Below are 21,744 nucleotides of genomic sequence, written 5' to 3'. Positions count from 1 at the left end.
ATGGAGGCCTCTTAGGCCAGAGGACTATAGCCCTTTCTGTACATATTCTGCCCATTCTAGGTCAGCCTGGGCTGAGCCTGACATTGGGCAAGAGCCCTTTAGTGCCCTCAATTCCTGGTACAGCACAGATTCACCTGCCATGGGAAGTGCCAAATATTCTGCCTTCAGACAGATGTCTTGTGTCTCAGCCAGCAAAGCCAGCCCTGTCCAGAAAAAGTCTGGGCCACAACTTTATCTATGACTCCCAGCACTGCGACTGCAGAACCAGAAAGACACCCCAGCAGTTCCCAACAAGAACACATCAGCCAACACTCCAAATTCTATCAAGAGTGGCATTTATTCTCCTTGTGGAGGTGCGGCGCTCCGGGGAGCTGGTGCTATTGTGCTTAGGAAGGAGGTCTGTCGTCCGTCCGTCCGTCTGTCCAGCCGGCCCGGCCCCAAACGGGGGCGGAAGAAGGGCTCGGCCCGAGTAAAAATCCCGGCCTGTTCCGGGCAGGAATATGTACAAGGCGGCGGGGCGCAGGCGGGGGTGGGGGCGGGGCAGGCCGGCGGCCACAGCCCCCACCCGAGGGCCCCGCACCTCGGGCCCTACTTGTAGAATCAGTACAAAATAGGTGCTACCTAAACGTTCCTTCTACCTGAATTCACTAAGTCGGTTATTGTGCTGCTTAGTTATGGGGGCAGGAGGGGGCCCATGGCTTTCCACGGCGGCAGGGTGTGGGGGAAGCAGGAGAGCCTGGTGGGCCGACGACCTTCTGGCCTTCTCCTTAGGTAGGGAGACAGGGGTGCAGGGTGGGGCAACACGGGGCACCTGTGTGAGCCTGTGCATGCAGCACAGGCAGGCAGGCAGGCAGGCCCCGCTGGAAAACGATGCAGACACCACAACTGGTGGCTGAGGGGGTTTGGGACAACCAAGCTTGGTGCTGAGGATTAGGCTGGCCACATCATATGCTCCAGCTTGCACCCTGTCCACGGACGGCAGAACCGTGCTTGCCAGGGAATCGGCGGGCTGGGCGCCCGTCTGGGCTGCCCGGGTAAAGCTGGGCCCTGGGGCCCTGAGTCTGTGCCACCTGAGCTGGGGCTGCAAGGCCCATCAAAGGCAGAGGCCGAAGGCACCCAGCGTGGAGCCGAACTGAGGTGGGGAGAAAGAGATCATTGGCTCAGGGACCAGGCGCTCTGCATTTCCGTCTGCCCCTGGCCCATCCAAGACCACTGGGACTCTGTAGTGGACATACACTTCCCCAAAGATCGCTGCTTCTCTAGCGGACTCAGCAACGGGCCTGGCACATAGTAAATGCACAATGGGCGATCGGTGAGTGATGGACGACTGATGGAGGAGCCTTGGGTGCAACCACCCTGCCTCTGCCCCAGGAACCACGTTGTCCGCCCGCCGGGCTCTGCCGTGGGGAGCGGGAAGGTAGGGTAAGAAAGTCTGCGCGGCCGGCCCCGCACAGCATCCCTGATCTAGGGTCCTATGGGGTGGGGTGGGAGGGGGATACCTGATTCTCAGTAACTCTAGAGGCTGCGGCAGCTTCGCATGCAGTGCGCATTATTGCTCTATAGTCGGCATCGGACTAACTAAGAGGAAAAGGGAGCGGGCAGCCCCGGGAAGGGTTGGGAAGAGGGGTGGGGCTGCATGCAGTGACGTCACAAAGGCGGCGGCCAATGGGGCGGGCCCTTGGGCGGGGTCGCCGCCGAGGCTTTGGCATAGACGGGCGAGAGTTGGCAACCTAGTAGGGCGGGGCCTGGGCCTCGGGGGGAGGGGCCAACCTCAAGGAGGCGGGGTCCGAGGCTCCCAGGAGGCAGAGCCCAGCTAGGGGCGGGGCTCAGGAGCGGAGGAAGTGATCCTGGACATCCCAGGCCCCCGGCGTCGGCGGGAAGGAAGGGTTCGGGCCCCCTTCCTGACCCGAGTGCAATCCGTTCATAAATAAAACGTACAAATACAGAAAGAAAGAAACCCGACGCGTCCGCACCCCCCCAGGGGGCTTTACCCGCAAAGCGAATACAGAGGTGTGTAAAGGGCAGAGCACGCCTGCCTGCCGGCCCGGGTTTCCGTCCTCCAACACTGAAAGCCCGGGGTACAAGGGAGGGGGCCCCGGGGCAGGGCAGGAGCGGGATCTGAGTAGGTCGGATAAGTCCATGCATTCGATATGCGTCGTTATTATTCGTTATGGAGGACAACCCGGGAAGCTGGGTTGGAAGAATTCAGATTTGGCAGAGGATGCGAGGAGAGGGTAGGAGGGCGGCTCAGGCTGAGGCCCCAGAAAGAACTCGAGGGAGAAGGTGCCGCCGTCCGCCCCTTTCCCCGGTCCCCAACGCGTCGAACACAGCCGGGAGGTCTCCAAAGCCGATGGGGTAGGACACCTCTGTAGCCATTCCCTCTCTGTCTCCTCCCCGACCTGCTGCCGGGGAGGTATTGACCCCCTGAAAGTTTAGGCCTAAGGCCCGGCCTGGAAGGCTTGGAAAGGGGTGGGGAAGACCTGAGTCTCTGCAGCGCGATCCCGGAGCGCAAAGGAGGGAGGTGGGCGTTCCCTACCTCACCCCACCCCCATCTTCAGAGACCCAACTGAGAGATGAGGTTCTGTTCTGGGTCTGGCCGACCCTATTGCTGGGAGAAAGCCTGGGGCACCCTGGAGGAAAGGGGAGGGAGTTCGGAGTGGGTCCCCCTCGGGACCCTATTGCTTGAAGAGGCTGGCAAGGCCCCTGGCGAGCGGAGCAGGGTGAGGCAGGCTCCCTCTCCCTATTGCTGTGAGGAGGGGCCCGCCCTCCGGCCCCTCCGCCCGAATGCCGGCGGAGACTTCCCTGGGGGCCCGTATTGCTGAGAGCCGACCGGCTGGCCCGCCTCCCTAGGCCTGCACGGGACTGAGCTGCGGCGGCGCGGGGGCCGCGGGGCCGGCTGCGCTGCCCGCGCCGCCCTTGAAGCAGGCCGACTCGTAGTGCTTGTTGAGATAGGACTTGAGCGCGAAGCTCTTCTTGCAGCGCTTGCACTGGAAGTGCTTGAAAGCTGAGTGCGTCTGCATGTGAGCACGCAGGTTGGAGCGGTCTGCGAAGGCCTTGCCGCAGTGCGCGCAACCGAAAGGCTTCTCGCCTGTGTGTGAGCGCATGTGCCCCTGCAGCAACCAGGGCCTGGAGAAGGCCTTGCCGCACACGCCGCACTTGTGACGCAGGTCGTGCGTGAGCAGGTGCATGGCCATGGCCGGCATGGACACATACACCTTACCGCACGTTGGGCAGCGCCGCGCCAGCTGGCTGTCCAGACTTCGGTGCGTCTGCTTGTGGCGGCTCAGGTTCGACGATGTGGCGTAGGTCTTGCCGCACTCGCCGCACGCGTGTCGGCCTGCAGCGCCCGAGGCGCCTGGCCCCGCACGCGCCTCGGCGCCTGCCCCCGTGCGCGCGCCCCGGCCCCCGGCCCCCGGCCCCGCACCCCGTGCTCCTGCCCCGCCCCCGCTGCCGGCATCGCGTTCGGGGGCCGCCGCTGAAGCGGTGGAGGGGGCCGCGGCCGCGTTGGCGTGGGCGGCCTTGCGGCGTGAGCGCCCGTCGGTGATGAAGAAGGCATCGGCGGCATAGCCTTCGCTGACAGCCGCGTCGCCGTTAATGTAGCCGCCTGCGGCGGTGGCCAGCTCCGGGCGCGGAGTGGGCGGTGGCGCCGAGCCTGAGGCCGCCGGCCCCAGCTCTCCCCGCACAGCCGCAGCATACATGGGCTCCGGGGACGGCCCTTTGAGCAGCGCCGCCTCCGCGTCGCCATCGTAGACGGACGCTGGCCCCACGTAGTCGCTGAGGTATCCTGAGGGCCGGGGCGGGACAGACAGACAGCGGGAGGGGCACGGAGAGTCAGGCAGGACGCACAGGGGGCCGGGGGCGGGAGACGGAGCAAACAGGCAAGGGACAGGTCCGAGAGGAGGCGACCAGGGAGGAGGACAAAGGAGACAGGTCCGAGGGAGCGCGGAGCAGGGAGGATGGAGACAGCAGGGAGGGGAAGAGAGAAGAGCAGAGGGTGAGACCGGGCCGGCAGGCTCCGCCTCGCCGCCCGGTGCCCCGCCCCCACGGGGGGAGGAGAGAGGCGCATCTTCGGGCGCGGCTGCCCCCCTTCCTCAAGGTCAGGGGGGAGGGGCGGCGCTTCCCTCTTCCTCCTCCTCCCCCTCCCCCTCGGGTTCTCCCCACTTCAGCAGTTTTCCCTGATTATGCAACACACTGCAGACCCGCCGCGCACAAAGCCGGGACCGCCAGCACAGGGACCCCGGCGGACCCGCCTCTCCGAGGTCCCCCAGAATCCGCTCCCAGCCTTGATGCTAGCTCCCTAAGTCCCCAACAAACCCTAGAGACTTCCACCTCCCCCAGCTTTTCTGGCCTTCAACAGCACCTCCCCCTCATTTCCCACCTCTCCCACCACTCCCTGGACCTATTGAGTCCTGCCCATCTCCTTCTATCCACTCTTCCCTGTCACTCACTCCCTTCATTTTGCACCATTGAGTCCTACCTACCCTGCTCCACATTGCTGTCTTCTCCCAAACCCTAATCCCTTGCAGTGATTAGGGAGATGTAGTGAGTGGACTGTCAGCCAGGACATCCACCAGGGGACACCTTCATGGAGCAAGCTGCAAGAGGGCCCCATCAATCATGCCAGTAACTGCAGCTCCAAGACACAAGATGGATCTCGAAACCTCAAGTCACAGAGGAACTCTCAAGATGCAGGCTCTTGTTCTTTCAGGGTTACACCCAGCCTGTCAGCCACCATCAGCCCTGAGGTCCCCTCCTAGGGCAGGCTGCACACTGACCATGGCACTCACCACCCACTCATGCAGGGTTACATATGCAGCCATCCCAGACACACTCTTGGTCACATGGTGCACAGCAGTCTCAGAGTCACATGGTCCCATGTAGTGGCACACAGGCAGGCACACACACACAGGGTCACACACAAGCTCACACAGTCACATGGCCACATGCAGTCACATGGGCTCACACAGGCTCATGCTCCTGCAGGTCACACTTGCTCTGCCACCCTACACTGCTGGCACTCTCAGTCCCCTTGCCTGCATGCTAACAGTTGTCCTTGAACTTGGGCACCCTGACACAAAGAGCCTCTCCTACCTCCAACACCTTGGGTTTAGCTTGCCTACAGCCTTCCCCCTGATCCTGACTTCAGAGAAGATACTGCTCTGCCTCTGCTGGTTGTTTGGCCCTGACAGGTGGGCAGCCATGCTGGGCCCCATGGCTCCTCCATGGAGCTCCCAGCATTCCCCAGATAACCCTTGCAGGAGTCCTAGAGGTGCAGCCAAGAAAGAGAAGAGGGTAGTCAGGTGGGCCAAGTTTCTGGGTGTGGGTCTGCATGTGCCTATGTGTCTGGGTCCTGTCATGTCAGCAGGTGTCTAAGTAGCTGTGCTGGTCTCCGAAGGGTCAGGGTATGGGTCAATGAGTGACTTCAGTCCCTTCTCTTCCTGACCTCTCTTCCCAACCTTCTCTCTTGCACTCACACTCTCTCCCCAGCTTTGGCTGGGGTCTGATCTGCCTCTTTGTACCCCCCTCCCCATACCCATCTCTGCTTCTGTCCCAGCTCCGCCTCAGCCTCCTGCCAGTCCTGGTTCCCCCGAGTCTGTTTCCCGGATTCTGCGTCTCTTATCTCCACATCCTGGGACCCAACCCTCCCAGAAAAACCCTGGGCCCCTCGCCCCAGCCCAGCCCAGCTCTCACCTTTATCTTGCAGTCGTGCTCCGAGGTCGCTGCGGGCACGCCCGTAGGAGCTGTCGAGGTCTGCCGAAGAAAACGTGTCAAGTTTGACCTTCTTGACCAGGAAGGACCTGGGCATGATTCCTGCGGGGCTCCGGCGCTGAAGGCCTGCGGAGCCGGGGCTCAAGGGGACTGCAGCCGCGGCGAGGCCCCGTCACCATCCGAAGAGCGGCGGAGGCAGCACTGGTCCCCACTGTGGCCTGTGGATGCTGTCGCGCGAGTGCAGCCGTCTCCTCTTGTGCCCCTCCGGACCCCTCTTCTCCGTCTTCTCCTTCCTTCCTTTCTCCTCCCCTCTGTCCTCTCTCCTCTTCCTTCCTTCCTTCCTTCCTTCCCTCTTCTGGTCCCGGCTTCCCAGCCCGCAGTGCCGCCCCTGGACAGGCGGGGGAGGAGGCTGGGGGGAGGGGGGGCGGAGAGGGGGGGAGCCGCTCCGTCCCGGGCCCGGAGGCTGCAAATGGGTGCAGGGCTGGCCCGGCCCCGCGGCCCCCTTCCCCTCCCCCCCTCGCCGCCTCGCGGAGCTTCAGTTAGCGCCCCCCATTCCCCCGGGGGCGGCGGCGCGGGGCCCGGAGAACGCGGCGGCGGCGGCGGCAACAGCAGGAGCGCTTGCAGCTTCAGCACCGCGGCCAGCGCCAGCCTGGGCAGCACCGCGGCCAGCGCCTGGGCGCTCTCAGCTGGCGCCCGCGGAGAGGGCAGGGCCACGGGGACTCGGCCGTCGGGCGGGGGTCCTTGGCGGGGGTCTCCGGGAGGCTTGCTTTATTGTTCTGCAGCCGGAGCGAGTGGCGGTGGCGGCGGCGGCGGCGGCGGCGGCGGGCGGGGGGCGGGGGGTCCTGGGGGGGGGAGGGCGGGCCGAGGGAGGGGGAGAGAGGGATGGCGGGGCTCCGGGGGCGGGGCTGCCGCTCGGACTCTCCCGGGCCGGTCTCCGAACATGCAGCTTCTTCTGCCTGCGGCCGGCCGAGCCCAGCCTCCAGCTTTTAAAGCCAGGAGCTGGGGGAGGGGGAGGAAGAGGCTAGCGGAAATGGCTGCGCTGGGCCGGGCCGGGGTCCCTGGGGAGGGGTCCCGGGGAAGCCTCGTTTGGGCGTGCGGGGAGTTCCCCGAACGGCTTGGGGAGGGGCCGCTCAGCGGCTTGCGGCATGGTTGGTCGTATGGCGAGAGGTGGCAACAGGCCTGGCACCCACGCCACTCGGGGGTCACTTAGGGGGACGCAGACGGACTGGTTGGTCCATAGGAGCGCGGGGCGTGTGGCTGCAGAGAGGCGGGAGGTGGAGGGCGATGCTGAGGCAGAGAAAGCACAGTGTGGAAACGCGGTGTGCTCATGGTGCCGCAGTGTCTCCTGCCTCTCGGTCACCCGGGTTGACCCCTTACCCGCCGGAGGGGCCTCCCCCCCGCCTCTGTAGTGGGGCGAATGTTGCTGCGACCGGATGCTGCGACAGGATGAGAGGGGCTGCCATGCCCTTACTCTAAAAATTCGGCTTCATTGGTGGTTTCCACCCTTCCGCGCAGCTGCAGCGGCCCCAGAGGACCCGCAACCAGGCGGATAACCCTTCCCGCGGCCGCCCGTCCGGAGTTTGCAGCCCCCATGACGTCAGGCCCGGCGGCCAATGGCAGGGAGTGGGTCTCTGGGCCACACAATGGCCGCACGCGGGTACATATTGTCCCCAATTAGGGCCCGGCGCCGCCATTGTCCCCTCACCGGCTCCCCCACCCGCTACTGGGGTCTCTCTGCGCCGAACACGCCCCACGCAGCTCGCTGTCCCTGGGGACCAAGGTCGCAGGGCGGTTCGGGACTGCGGCCAGCCCTACTGCACGGGGGCGCGCTCGTCGCCGAGCTCGGTGACCTTGTGCGGATCGGCCGGCGGGCGCGCGCACGGGGGCGCGTCCAGAGTGCTGAGCTCAGCGCCCGCCTCTCGCCGCCTCCCACATCCGCAGCCCCAGGCCCCGCCGTGGTGGGTGAATACGTGGGGACCACCGTTCCGCCCCGTAGGACTCGGCCCCGCGCGGAGCCCCCGGACATTCATCTTGCTTGGCAGGCGCTCCCCAGAGGTGGGGGCGGGGCGGGGCCGCCCCCTTATCGCCTAGCCCCAGCCGGCGAGGCTCACTGCGGGGCGGAGGCGGGGGTCCCCCTCGGCCAAGCCGCTCGTCCGGGCTTCCTCCCAGGGGGTCCCTGGCAGAGGCGCAGCCGGAGGCACAGAGCCAATTAGCATTTTGATTGCGGGACTGGGGGGGGGGCATCTGGAACCAGGCCTAATTACTCGCAGACCCTCGGGGCGCCAGCAGGACGTGCCAGGCGCGACCCTCTCTCCGGTCGTTCACTGCCTCATCCCGGACACCCCCGCCCCTCGGTCCTTGCGACTCTCCCTCTGTTTGGGTCCACTGGCCCAGTCATCTGGTTGTTCTGTTCCTTTGGGGCCCTCATTCTTACCCTCCTCTAACCCATTCCAGCCTCCTCCTCACCTCTCCAATCTCTTAGTCCAATTCTTCTGTTGCCCCTAACTAATAATCCCTTGTTTTCCCATCCTTCCATCCAATTTCTTGGTCCCCAAATCCCTGTCTTCCTGACCACATCCCTGCCTCTCTTTGTCCATTTCCTCGCCCTTTTGGCTTCCAACCCCCTCGACAGACAAGACGTCCGAGCATGGACACCTGTGTCTCCCTGCTCTGGCACTCCTGGGGGACCATTTGGAAGCCCCTTGCTTGCTTGGCCAGGTGGATGCCACAACCCTTTGGGGCACCGGCCAGGAGGGGTGGCTGGGTTCAGTGCTTGCCCATCAGTATTCACCTGCTCGGGTGCTTTCCCAGTGCCATTACTTAGGTCTTCTTGCCCTGAACATCTGGAGGTCAAGGCCCCAGTATCAGGTCCAGCCCCAAGAGACTGGAGGACGGTTGATGACTGGGTTTCTAGAAAATTTCCACCTCCTCCACCAGAGGACCCCTGAGCCTTTCCTGCTGAAAACTGAGGCCCTGGGATGCTTTGTTACAGGAAAGAGCTGGTAAAGGCCCATAGCTGGTGGGTGCGCTGGGCCCTGCCTGCACTAGCCTCCTAGCCACTCCCTGCAGAACCTCCCAGTGGGGACCTCCTGCTAACCTGGCTCAAGGGCAGCTCTGCTCCGTCTCTCATCCCTCCCTAGTTGGGCATCCCAGTGTTGGCTTATGACTGTTTCCCTCTGCTTGTGTAAGTGCCACTCCCAGTCCTGCCCAGGCCCCATGTTGCAGAAAGACCAGGATTAAGGGGGAGGGGGAACCCTGTTGTGTTTCCATTGCCTCCACCATCAGCCAGCAAAGGCTGAGGGCCTGGTATGTCCAGCCCCAGGTGCTGTGGTCGCCTTCTCACTGCTCTCTCCCAGCCAAATACCAACCTAGGAAATCAGTGGATAGCCAATGACGGAGGGCCCACCTGTCTTGCTGGGTAGAGAGGAGGTGATGGACAGAGAATGGGGAATGGTATTGAGATAACAAGGTGGGCAGTAACTGTGGTGACTGAGTAGAGCATATAGTTGGGAGAAGATGAAGTCATTAGCAGGGATAAGAGATCAAGCCAGGCATGGTGGCACGCGTCTGTAATCCCAGCACTGAGGCAGGAGGATTGCCATGAGTTCCAGGCCAGCCTGGGCTGCACAGTAAGCTCAAGGCCAGCCTAAACTGCATAGTGAAACCTGTCTCACACATACACACACAAAAACAGTGACAAATAGCAGGAGTTCAGCCACAGCAATGGGGGTGGGGGATGCCAACAGAAAGAGCTGGTGCTGGGTGGCTGCTAAAGCAGATGACTTGTACCCCAACCAGAAGTCAGGTAGAGAAGTAGACAGGAGTCTGCAGGTCAGTGATGAATGAGAGAGATGGGTACCCTACTTCTAGGTAGGGGAAGAGGAGCAACCCCTCTCTGGGAGCTGCTGAATAGAACCACCAGATTCCCTCAGGAGAGGATGTGGGGGCCTGGCTGGTGACAGCATGAGCCACAGGGGAGGGTTTCAGAATGAGGGATGTGTCTGAAAAGCATGATGGGTAGGGCAGAAGCTTTGGAAGCCAAGGTCACAGAGCCATAAGAAAGAGTTTGGGTCACAACACAACCATACCTATGTCCATGAAAAAGATAAGCAAAAACAGGCTGGGGATTTAGCTCAGTGGTTCTGGAGTCTGCCTTGCAAGCACAAGATCCTGAGTTAGGTCTCTAATACCAAAAAAAAAAAAATACTAGATGGCACACAGAATTTTCCAAATACTGAGAAGAGGGGAAAGTATTTCAAAACAAAACAATTGGGGCTTTTTGTTTTATTATAGAAAATATCAAATATACACAAAAGCAGAGAAAGCCAGATAGGGGTCCCCAGTGCCAACAACCATCTTGGCCAAAGACCAGCTTAACAACAGTCCATTTCTCTCTCCTTTCTCATTGTTTTGAAGCAAATCTCAGACATCATATCACAAAATGCCTTTTTTTTTCTTTTTGGTACTGGGGACCGAACTAAGGACCTTGCGCTTTCGAGGCAGGCATGGAGTCACAGCTAAATTCCCAGCCCCTGCCCTTTTTTTCTTGATAAATACACAAGAGGTACACATGGGCCTGGAGAGTGGACATGTGGGTAGACAGCTAAGGAGCTGTCCAGTGGAGCCTAGCCTGCTCTGAGTCCAAAAAATGTGATTGGACCTTCTCCCCTTCTTGACAGGGTGATCCTTCAACCTCCTATGTCTCTGGCCTCTGACTGGGGACAAAGGGGCCAGCAGTCTCAAAATGGCCTAGTACCCACTTCCTCCCAAGGAGTCCAACTTTCTACGCTGCTGAGAACCTTGGCCTTAGGCAAGGTTAACTTAATTTCTAACCTGAGATATCATTTCCATACAGTAAAATACCTTAAATATAAGTTTTCCATCAGCTGTGCCCAATGTATAGGTGCTTGTTCCTATGAAGACTAAGGATACTTCTCTTGCAGTACAGTTATTTCAGGCAATTTTATTAACTTTATTTTTTTGGTACATATTTGTCATACATATTATCACATTAATCATAGGAAATTTGTACCTGTACATAATATATCTTAATTCTTTTATTCCCATTCCTTTCCCCTCCTTTCAACCCTTCTTCCCCTCCCCAATTACAAACGTTTTGTTTCCATTTTTTCCTTCTATTCTTTTTTTACCTTTTCCCTTCCTTTCCTTCCCTGTCCCCTTCCCTTGTTCCCCTTCCTACTTCCTAATATCTATCCTCCATTATGCTCCTTATTTACCCCTTAGGTTTCTCACACAAGAGAAAAATGCAGTATTTAAACTTGTGTGTCCATTTCACTTAAGATTATGGTCACAAGATGCATCCATTTTCCTACAAATGATTCAAATTTATCTTTATGGCAAAGTAGTACTCTGTTGTATATAAATACCACATTTTCTTTATCTATTCATCTTTTGATGGGCATATGAGCTGTGGGTTTTTTTTTGTTGTTTTTTTTTTGTACCGGGGATCGAACTTGGGACCTTGCGCTTGTGAGGCAGGCACCAGAACCACTGAGCTAAATCCCTGGCCCTATGAGCTGTGTAGCTATTATAAATTGTGCTGGAATAAAGATGGGAATGCATATATCACTAAGGTATGATGCTTTTAACTCTTTTCAGGAAGACATCTAGAAGGGGAACATCTGGATCAAAGGGAACCTCTGGTTTTAGGTGGGTTTTTTGTTTTGTTTTGTTTTGGTTTTTGGTGTCAGGGATCGAACTCAGGACCTTGCGCTTGCAAGGCAGGCGCCGGAACCACTGAGCTAAATCCCCAGCCCTTGTTTTAGTTTTTTCAGGAATGTCCATACTGATTTCCATAGTGGTTGTACCAGTTTACACTCCCACCAGCAATGGAGAAGAGTTCCTTTTTCTCTATAGCCTTTTCAGCATTTGTTATTGCTTGACTTTTTTTTTTTTTTTTTTGGTACCAGGGATTGAACTTGGGTCCTTGCGCTTGCGCAGCAGGAATTGAAACCACTGAGCTAAATCCCCGGCCCCTATTGGTTGATTTCTTGATGATACCCATTCTTTCTAGAGTGAAATAGAATCTCAGTGTTGTTTTAATTTGCATTTCTTGAATGACCAGTGATGTTGAGCATTTTTTCATATATTTATTTGCTGTTTGTACTTCATCCGAGAGGTTTCTATTCATTTCAGGTGCCAATTTTTGGATTGGGTCTTTAAATTTGAAGGGTCTGGTTATTTTGAGTTCTTTATATATTCTAGATGTTATTCCTTTGTCTGAGGAGTAGCTAGTAAAAATTTTTTCCCATTCTACAGGTTGTCTCTTTACTCTGTTAGTGGTTTCTTTTGCTCTGCAGAAGCTTTTTAATTTGATGTGATCCCAGTTGTTGATTCATTGTAATATTACCTGTGCAATCAGCGTTTTGTTCATAAAATCTTTGCCTTCTAGAGTTGTACCTGTTCTATCTTACAGCAGATTAATTGTTTCTGTTTTTATTTTTAGATCTTTGATCCATTTCTATTTTAGTTTAGTGCATGGTGAGAGATATGAGTCTAGGTTCAATTTTTGGCATGTGGAAAGCCAGTCTTCTCAGCACTATTTATTAAAGCAACTATTTTTCCTCCACTGAAGATGTTTGGCTTGATAAAAAAAAAAAAGCTAAGCTAAGGTAGCTGAGTGTGCTTGGAGTTGTTTCTGCATCTTCTATTCTGGTCCATTGATCCTTGGGTCTGTTTTTTTGCCAGTACCATGCAGTTTTTATCATGGTAGCTTTGTAGTATAACTTCAAATTGGGGATTGTTGTGCTCCCTACCTTGCCTTTGTTGCCCAGAATTGCTTTTGCTATTCTAGATCTCTTGTGGCTCCATATAAATTTTAGAATTGTTTTCTCTAGTTAAGTGATGTATGGTATTGGTATTTTGATTGGGACTGCATTAAATCTGCATAACAATTTTGGAAGTATAGCCCTTTGCACTATATTGATTCTGCCTATCCAAGAACAGGGGATATCTTTCTATTTTCTGATATTCTCTTCAATGTCCTTTTTTAGAGTACTGTAATCAATGTATAGGTCTTTCAGTTCCTTTGTTAGATTGATTCCTATTTCATTTTTCTTGATGCTATTGTGAAAGGTGTTGATTCCCTAATTTCTCTCTCAGTGAGTGTTGATTTTGTATCCTGGTACATTGCCAAATTTGGTTATTAATTCTAGGAATCTTTTGGAGCTTGGGTGGCCTGCTATGTAGAGTATCATGTCATCAGCAAATAATGATAATTTAATTTCTTCCTTTCCTATCCATGTTCTTTTTACTTCTTTCTCTTGTCTAATTGCTCTGGCTAATGTAACTATATTGAATAGGAGTGGTGATAGTGGACATCCTTGTCTTGTTCCTAATTCTAGAATGAAAGCTTTCAGTTTTTGACCATTTAGTATGATGATGGCTGTTGGTTTGTCATAGTTGGCTTTTATCTATTGCCATTTGCTGTAGGGCTTTTTGTTTATTGTGGGATTTTTTGGTACTGGGGATCAAACTCTCGGGTCTTTGTGCTTGCAGGGCAGGCAGTGGAACCACTGAGCTAAATCTCCGACCCCTGCTGTAGGGTTTTTATCATAAATGGGTGTTGGACTTGGTCAGATGGTTTTTCTTTTTCTTTTCTTTTCTTTTTTTTTTCTTTTTGGTTTTTCTGTATCTATTGAGATGATCATGTAGTATTTGTCCTTGTTTCTATAAATGTGATATATTACATTTATTGATTTGTGTATGTTGATCCATTCCTGCATCCCTGGGATGAATCCAACTTGATCGTAGTATATAATCTTCTTGATGATTTGCTGCATTCTGTTTGCCAGTATCTTATTGAACATTTTTGCAACTATGATCATTAAGGAGATTGGCCTGTAGTTCTCTTTTTTCATTGGATCCTTCTCTGGTTTTGATATCAGAGTAATGCTTGTTTCCAGGAATGAGTTTTGGAGTACTGTTTCCCTTTCAATTTCATTAAAGAGTTTGAAGAGTAATGGGATCAGATATTCTCTAAAGTTCTCATACAATTCAGCAGTGACTGGGGCTTTTCTTTGTTGGTAGTTTTTACATTACTTCTTCATAAATGGAAAGACATCCCCCTTGTTCCTGGGTAGGAAGAACCAATATAGTGAAAATAGCCATACTTCCCAAACAACTATATAGATTTAATGCAATGCCGATTGAAATTCCAACAATATATTTACAGAACTAGAGAAAACAATCCAAAGATTCATTTGGAACCAGAAGAGACCTAGAATAGCAAAAGCAATTCTAGGCAACAGAGACATGGCTAGGGGTATCACAGTCCCCAACTTGAAACTATACTACAAAGCTACTGTGATAAAAACAACATAGTACTGGCAAAGAAACAGACCAGAGGATCAGTGGAATAGAGTAGAAGATGCAGAAACAACTCCAGACATACTCAGCCACCTCATCTTTAACAAAGGAGCCAACCACCCTCATTGGAGGACAGAGCCTATTTAATAAATGGTGTTGGAAAAACTGGATTTCAACCTCCCAAAGATTAAAACTAGACCCATACCTATCACCATGCACTAAAGTAAGATCAAAGTTGATTAAAGATCTAAATATTAAGACAGAAAGGGCCAGGGATTTAGCTCAGTGGTTCCACCACCTGCCTCGCAAGCACAAGGTCCTGAGTGTGATCCCCAGTACCAAAAAAAAAAAAAAAAAACTAAGACAGAAACACTAAACTTGCTGGAAGTTAAGTTAGGTAGAACTCTTGAAGACATTGGCATGGGAAAAGACTTTATGAACAAAACCTCAGTAGCATGGGAACTAGCACAAAGAATCAACAACTGGGACCTCATCTTATTAAAAAGCTTCTGCACTGCAAGAGAAACCACCAACAGAGCTAAGAGACAACCGACAATGTGGGAAAAAATTTTGAGCAGCTGTACCTCAGACAAAGGTCTACTATCTAGACTAAATAAAGAATTGAAAAAAATCAGACCCCCCAAATTCAAAGACCCAATTCAAAAATGGGCATCTGAAATGAACAGATATTTCTCAAAGAAGTAAAAGCAGCAAATAAATATATGAAAAAATGTTCAACATCACTGATCATTCGAGAAGTGCAGATGAAAACAACACTGAGATTCCACCTCACCCCAGAAAGAATGGCTGCTCTCAAGAAATCAACCAATAACAAATGCTGGCGGGGGTGTGGGGAGAAAGGAACCCTTCTCCATTGTTGGTGGGAGAGCAGACTGGTGCAACCACTGTGGAAATCAGTATGGAGATACTTCAAAGAACTAGGGCTAGAGGTCCCATTTGACCCAGCTGTTCCCCTGCTGGGGATATTCCCCAAAGAATTAAAACAATCATACCACAGCAATATATGTGCACCCATGTTTATAGCGGCCCAGTTTTTAATAGCTAAAGCTTGGAAACAGCCCAAGTGCCCATTGACTGGAAACTGGATAAAGATGTGGTTTTTTTTTTTATAAAATGGAGTACTACTCAGCCATAAAGAATGAGAAACTAGAGACATTTATAGCTAAATGGATGCATATGGAGACCATACTCTTAAGTGAAATAAATAGGACACACGTGTAAATACCGAATAGTTTCTCTAGTGTGAGAAATTGAAAGTGTAAATAAGGATTAAAATGATTAAAATGAATAATTGATGATTTGAAATAGGGAAAGGTCCAAAGATGTAGGGGTGGTGGGAGGGGAAGGGGAAAGGAAAGAATGGAAAGGAAAAATTATGAGAAAAGAAAAAAAAATGGAAAGGAAATCTATGTAAATAGGGAAGGGTGGAGGAGGTGAAGGCCGCAGAGGTAAAGGGGAAAAAAATAAGAACCAAGATACATCATGTTCAGGTACAAGCACCCAATGATAAATGTAAATGTATTGTATACATAAAATGTACGAATAAAAGAATTTTTTTATTTTATTTATTTATTTTTTGGTACTGGGGATCAAACTCGGGTCTTTGCACTTGGGAGGTAAGCGGCAGAACCACTGAGCTAAATCCCTGGCAGAATGTTTTTAAAAAGAGGAAAAATAGATAAATAAGAGAAAGAGATTAGAGCCATGTGTGATTACACATACCTATAATCCCAGCACTTGGGAGGCGGAGGCAAGATGATTGCCACAAGTTTGAGGCCAACCTGGTCTACACAGTGAGTTCAAAGTCAGCCTCAACTGCATAGCAAGACCCTGTCTCAAAAAAAAAAAGTGCTGGGCATGGTGGTGCACACCTGTAATCCCAGCACCCTGGAGGCTGGGGCAGGAAGATCACTGCAAATTCAAGGCCAATCTGAACTACATAGTGAGACTTTGTCTCAAACAAACAAAAAGAGCCAGGGATTAAACTCAGTGTTTCTGCTGCCTGCCTCCAAATCGCAAGGTGGGGAGTAGGATCCCTGGTACCAAAAAACAAAAACAAACAAACAAAAAGAGAGATTAGAAGCAAGGCCAGGGCGGGGGATTTACCTCTGTGGTTCCGCTGCCTGCCTCAAATGCAGAAGGACCCGAGTTACCGGTAGCAAAAAAAAAAAAATGAACCAAGGCCAAAGGAAGATTACCCAAGCCTCAGGAAAGTGATGAAGAAGACAGGAAGGAAAGAAAGAAGAAGAAAAAAAGAGCAAAACAAAACTAAAAATACTGTTCACACTCATGAAAAAACAAAATCAAGGCCAGGGATTTAGCTCAGTGGTTTCGCTGCCTGCTGCACAAGCACAAGGACCCGAGTTTGATCGCCAGTACCAAAAAAAAAAAAAAAAAATTTTAAAAAGCACAGTTTTGTGGTAGTGTCCAATGCAAGGTGTGACATTGTTCCTACTGGTAGACAAAGGAGGCAGTCAGAGCCCAGATCTGTGCTGGATAATCCCAGTAAGCCTGCAGTAGGATTAGGGAAGGGTGCAGATTCAAATACACACAAGTTCAAGCTGATCCTGGCCTCTGGTCTAGGGGTTGGGGCTTTGAGTCATTCAGCCTACAACACTCTGGGGGTCTCTTGATAGCCTGACCATGGCTCCCTGACCCTGGATGTCTCCTGAAGTTGTCCCTCACCCACTCACTGTGAGATTTCAACACTGGGACCCCTGAGATGGAGCCAATCCATGCCTGCTCTGAGTCCTGAGTTCAGTTAGCTCTTCCCTAAACTGGCATCTGACCAACCACCCTCTCCAGGGGACATGACAGTCACTTGGACTGGAGTCACGAGCTGTTGTAGCACCCAGCATCCATTACTCCATTTCACTGGTGCATTCCTCCTTCCAGGTCTTTGGAGTCACCCACCCCTATTGTGTCTCTGTTGATTTGCTCCTCCTCTGTTATACCAGGAGCCAGGAAGAAAGTGAAGTTTGCCCCTTCCTCTGTGTTGAGTTCTGTCTCTTCACTTTCTCTATGGGCTTCAATTTTTCATTCAGATTCTTCCTGGGTCTTGGGGATCCACCTTCCTCCTTTTCGTCCCCAAATTGTTATTTTCCAGTCTGGATCCTGAATCTTGGAGAAGTTGATTTGTTGCTGCTTACCTCTCTGACATCTTCCCAGAAGTCCCCTGAGGTAATTATTTTTATTTTTTTTTTGAGGCAGGGTCTCTCCCTTTGTAGTTCAGGCTGGCCTTGAACTCACTATGTAGCCTAGGCTGGCCTGGAACTCAGTGATCCTCCTGACTCAGCCTCTCCAGTGCTGGGATTACAGGCATGTGCCACCACGCCTGGCCCCCTGAGGCAATTTTAAAGGTGACACAGAGGGAAGGAAGGAGAAGCAGGACAGTGACTGGGGAAGGGGAGGCTATTTACACCAAGGAGCTGAAAGATGCTGCCTTGGCCACACCAGAAGTCTCAACTGGGGACCTCCACCTACCTGAACTCCACAAAGCTGTGCAGAGAGGGCTGCTACTCTCTAAACTCCTAATCTCTAAACTTCACCTCTCCCTGGGGCTGTACACTCTTTGCATTTGTTCTGGGACATGCCCTCAGAGCACACTCCTTCCAACCCACACTTGGGTCCCTCAGCTCCCTACTGAGAGAAGTACACACTGACCCCATGCCTACCACCTCCCCTCTGGCTGCTCCTCTCCCTTCTTGTGCTCCTGGAAACCTGCCCTCCCCTCAGGGACTACCCTCCTCCCCAGGGAAGCTGGGACTCTGGATGGCCTCATTCCCATCCCATGTTGACACTTCATGGTGGATGTGTGACACATCACCTGTATCACCTTCCAAGGAAAGACTTTCGTGTAGAGAATCAATGGTTATATGATCCAGGGACTCTGGCCCAAGCTCACAGCCTTTGGGGGTGGCTTGAGTCCAGCAGCTGGTCCACATAGGAGAAGGCTGGCCACTTTGGTCCAACATAGGACACTTTCAACAGGCCATTCTGACTACAAAGTTCTACTGGGTGGCTGGGCTAGCATCGAGCTCCTCTCTTCTCCCCTTAGGGTATCACAGTGGCACATATTGTGCTCTGCACCCTGCCTCAGATGCTGCTTCCCTGAGGACTCATATTGTAGGAGCTGGTCTTAGGGATGGTCTTCGAAGAAACAGGCAGAGGGGTTGCCAGGTAGGATCCCTCCCTGAAGAACTTCACTGCTGGAGGCGAAGCACAAAGGGCCCAGGGTACAGAGCCACTGTCTTGGTCTATTCAGGCCACTAAAACAAAATACCATAAATAGAGTATCTTATAAACAACAGGAATTTATGAATTTATTTCTCATAGTCTGGAGATTGAGAAGTTCAAGTCTGGTGAGGGCCTACTTTCTCACGGGTGGCACCTTCTCACTGTATCCTCACATGGTAAGGGGATCTCTGGGGTCTCTTTTATAAGGGCATTAATTCCATTTGTGTTCTTATGACCTTCTTGTTTTATATAGGCCCCACCTCCTAATACCATCACGCTGTTGATTTGGTTTTTTGTTTTGAGGTTTTGTTTGTTGTTTTGAGATAGGTCTCTGTTTATAGTGCAGCCTGGTCTTGAATTCAGGCTGACCTTGAACTTGCAGCAATCTTCTGCCTCACCCTCCTGAATGTTGATATTACAGGCATGTGCCACCATGCCCAGCTGTTGATTAAATGTTTGGGATTTTTAGCTTTTTGTTTGTTTGATCCCCCCCCCCTTTTTTTTTTGTAACAGGGATTGAACTCAGGACCTTGTGCTTGGGAGGCAGGCACAGTGCCGCTGAGCTAAATCTCTGGCTGATTTGATTTTTGAGATGGGGTCTTGCTTTATAGTTCAGGCTGGCCTTGAACTCACTGTGTAGCCCAGGGTGGCCTCCAACGTACAGCAAATCTCCTGCCTGTTCCCTGAGTGCTGGAGTTACAGGCATGGCCCACAATGCCTGGCTGTTCATTACGTTTTAACCTAGGAATTTTAGAACATTCAGACCATACCTCCCAAGGTCCCACTGTTATAATTTTCACCATGATTGAAATGGGATCACCCAGAAGGAAGGGACTGTACCCAGTGGTGTCTTACCAGGTGTTTGAAGCGTGTGTGTGTGTGAGGGGGGAACCATGCTAGAGATAGTGAGGAGCCTGTTACTCATCTCTATTAAAGATACAAAGAAACAATATTGAAAGGTTGAGAGCCATTGACTTGATGTTGAAGGACAGGGTGCAAGGCAGAGGGTCCCTTGCTGCCACACGCTGAGGGAGGCTCTTATCCTTGTAGCCAGTGGTCAGAGAGAGCTGAGGTTCCATCTGATAACTTAATCATTAGAGTTCTGAGTGCCAAAGAAATTGGTGCTGATGTCCACTTCCAGCCCAGAAGACAGTTACAGAAGCCAGATTTACCTTCCTATCTGAAACAACAGAGAAACTAAACAAAATATATGAAGCAATGGTTCTTCACACACTGGACACCAGGCAAAGAAGGACAGTCATCCCTAAGAGGTGGGAAACAAAGAATGTGAGCTCTGAAATCACCCAGGTCACTAACCAGAGAGTGGCCAGACATAACATGGCATGAGGTAGGCACCCAGGAAGACTCACTGAGTTTGGGAGATTGGGCTAGGTATCTGGAAAGGCTGGGAGAGCTATAGCCAGCTTGCCAGTGTACCTGAGGGGAGAACAGAAGCCAGAACCCCAGAGATTTGCTGAGGGTCCTCAAGGGATCAGCAGAGAAAAACCAGCTCATGTGTGTAACAAAAATGCCAAAGTCTAGGAAAGGAATCATGGGAAAGTGTGAGAAGAAGCAACCCCTGGAGCCTGCCCAGGTCTAGGAGCAGTGACTGACACCACCAACCAGAGAGGAAACCTTATAACTCATAGACTATCAGATCAAAACTCAGAATGCTTTTCTTCAACAGGAAGGAAAACTAGCACTAAACACTGCTCTGGGCACAGCTAACAAGCTTAGAAGGAAGTCAGGTGTGGTGACACACACCTGTGATCCCAGCACTCTGGAAGGTTGAGGCATTAGTATCACAAGTTCGAGATCAGGTCAGGGATGTAGCTCAGTGGCGCCATGCTTGCCTGGCAAGTTAAGGTCCTGAGTTTGATCCCCGTATGGCGGATGTGTGTGTGTGTGTGTGTGTGTGTGTGTGTGTGTGTGTACACACAAAACACAAGTTGGAGGCCAACCTGGGCAACTTAATGAGTTACTGAGACCCTGTCTCAAAATAAAAAATAAAAAAAGAACTCAGTGTGAAAGTCCTGGTTCATTCCCCAGTATTGGGGAGGGGGAGACCAATTCACCAGTCATACTAGTGACATAGTAGATTAGTGAACTTGAAGAAATAGCAGCAGAAATAATTCAAAAAGAAGAGGAAAAAAAAGAACAAAGGAAAAAACTGAAGACAAGTGAACAGGGTATCACAGAGCTGTGAGATTTCTAGGTATGAACATCACCTAATGGAGTGGATTATAATCTGATTCATAGAAAACCTACTACATTGTTTTTATTTATTTATTTATTTATTTATTGGTACCGGGGATTGAACTTGGGTCCTTGCGCTTGGGAGGCAAGCAGTAAAACCACTGAGCTAAATCCCTGGCCCTGTGTTTAAATAAATTGACCAGGCTGGTCTTGAACTTGCAATCCTCCTACCTCAGCCTCTTGAGTAGCTGAGATAACAGGCATGTGCTACCATGCCCAGCTGACCTTGGCAGTTTTGAGGAGTGATGCTCAGCTTAGTAGGATGTAGTATTACTTAGAATGTCCCTCCATTGCTTTTTTTGTTTTGTTTTGTTTGTTTTTCAGTACCAGGAACAGTACTCAGGAACTTACACTTGTAAGGCAGGCGAGTTGCCACTGAACTAAATCCCTGGCCCCTTCCATTGGTTTTTTTCTGCTGTCCTCTGGCAATGTGGGTTATGGATTTGGAAAAGAGACTATGGGAATGTTGTGGTGTTCTCACTGCTTCATAACAGAAGGCACATGACATCAACGTGATTGCTCACCAGCGATGTTAACCTCAGTTACATGCTCACCTGGCTAAGTGTTGGGAGTAATTCTACATAATTTTGGGGAAAAATCATTTCACAATTAAATTATGATTAGGCCTAGTTCTCCTGTCCTACAGGGCAGCTATGGGATGTCGCGACAACTACAGTTTGGCCTCCAGTCACAGCTAAAACCTCAATGGTCCGTGATGCTGTGATGCTCCAGGACAAGATTATACCAGCTGAAGACATCCTGGGAGGAACAAAATCTTCATCTGCATAGTTCCTCTTTGTTCTAGATTTTTGCTGCCACTGCTGCCCTCTGAATCACCTTTTACATTTGTTACTCTCCTGATTTACTGAACTCTCTGTCCTGAGTCATCTGTTACATTTTTTTCTCCTGATGGACTGAATAAAGGCGTGGCAAGCTCAGGAACTTTCATCTTTGTTGGCCAGAGCAGCATTGATCAGGCCCAAAGCTCAGCTTCTTCTCTGTCTCTTTTTTTCTATCCTTTCTGTCTAATAAGTTAATTCACCTTGTGCTGTCCTGGCTCACAGGAGACCAGGACTTACTGCAGAGGTTCCAGAAACAACACTTTTCCCTGTTTCCTACAGCTAAGGTCATATCTTCTAGCTTTGTTCACTGTCCAATTACTGTTCTTTCTCTTCTGTGTTGTTCTTTGGAAGC

General features: G+C 51.9%; 1 protein-coding gene across 1 annotated transcript; it reads right to left on the bottom strand.

Moving 5' to 3' along the window:
* Window positions 1-318: 318 nt before the first annotated feature.
* Window positions 319-6,147, bottom strand: Scrt1 (scratch family transcriptional repressor 1). Its single transcript, XM_004837730.3, has 2 exons — window positions 5,692-6,147; window positions 319-3,784 (listed from the first exon to the last, which is right to left on the bottom strand). Exons 1-2 carry the CDS (start codon window positions 5,804-5,806, stop codon window positions 2,847-2,849), a joined length of 1,053 nt encoding a protein of 350 aa, XP_004837787.1. The 5' UTR covers window positions 5,807-6,147; the 3' UTR covers window positions 319-2,846.
* Window positions 6,148-21,744: the final 15,597 nt, after the last annotated feature.

Source organism: Heterocephalus glaber, unplaced genomic scaffold (genome assembly GCF_053883595.1).
Source record: "Heterocephalus glaber isolate CG9 unplaced genomic scaffold, H.glaber_assembly_v1.0 deba00000281, whole genome shotgun sequence".
Lineage (NCBI taxonomy): Eukaryota > Metazoa > Chordata > Mammalia > Rodentia > Bathyergidae > Heterocephalus > Heterocephalus glaber.
Note: the sequence above shows the minus strand (reverse complement) of the source record. Positions and strands in the feature narration are given on the sequence as shown.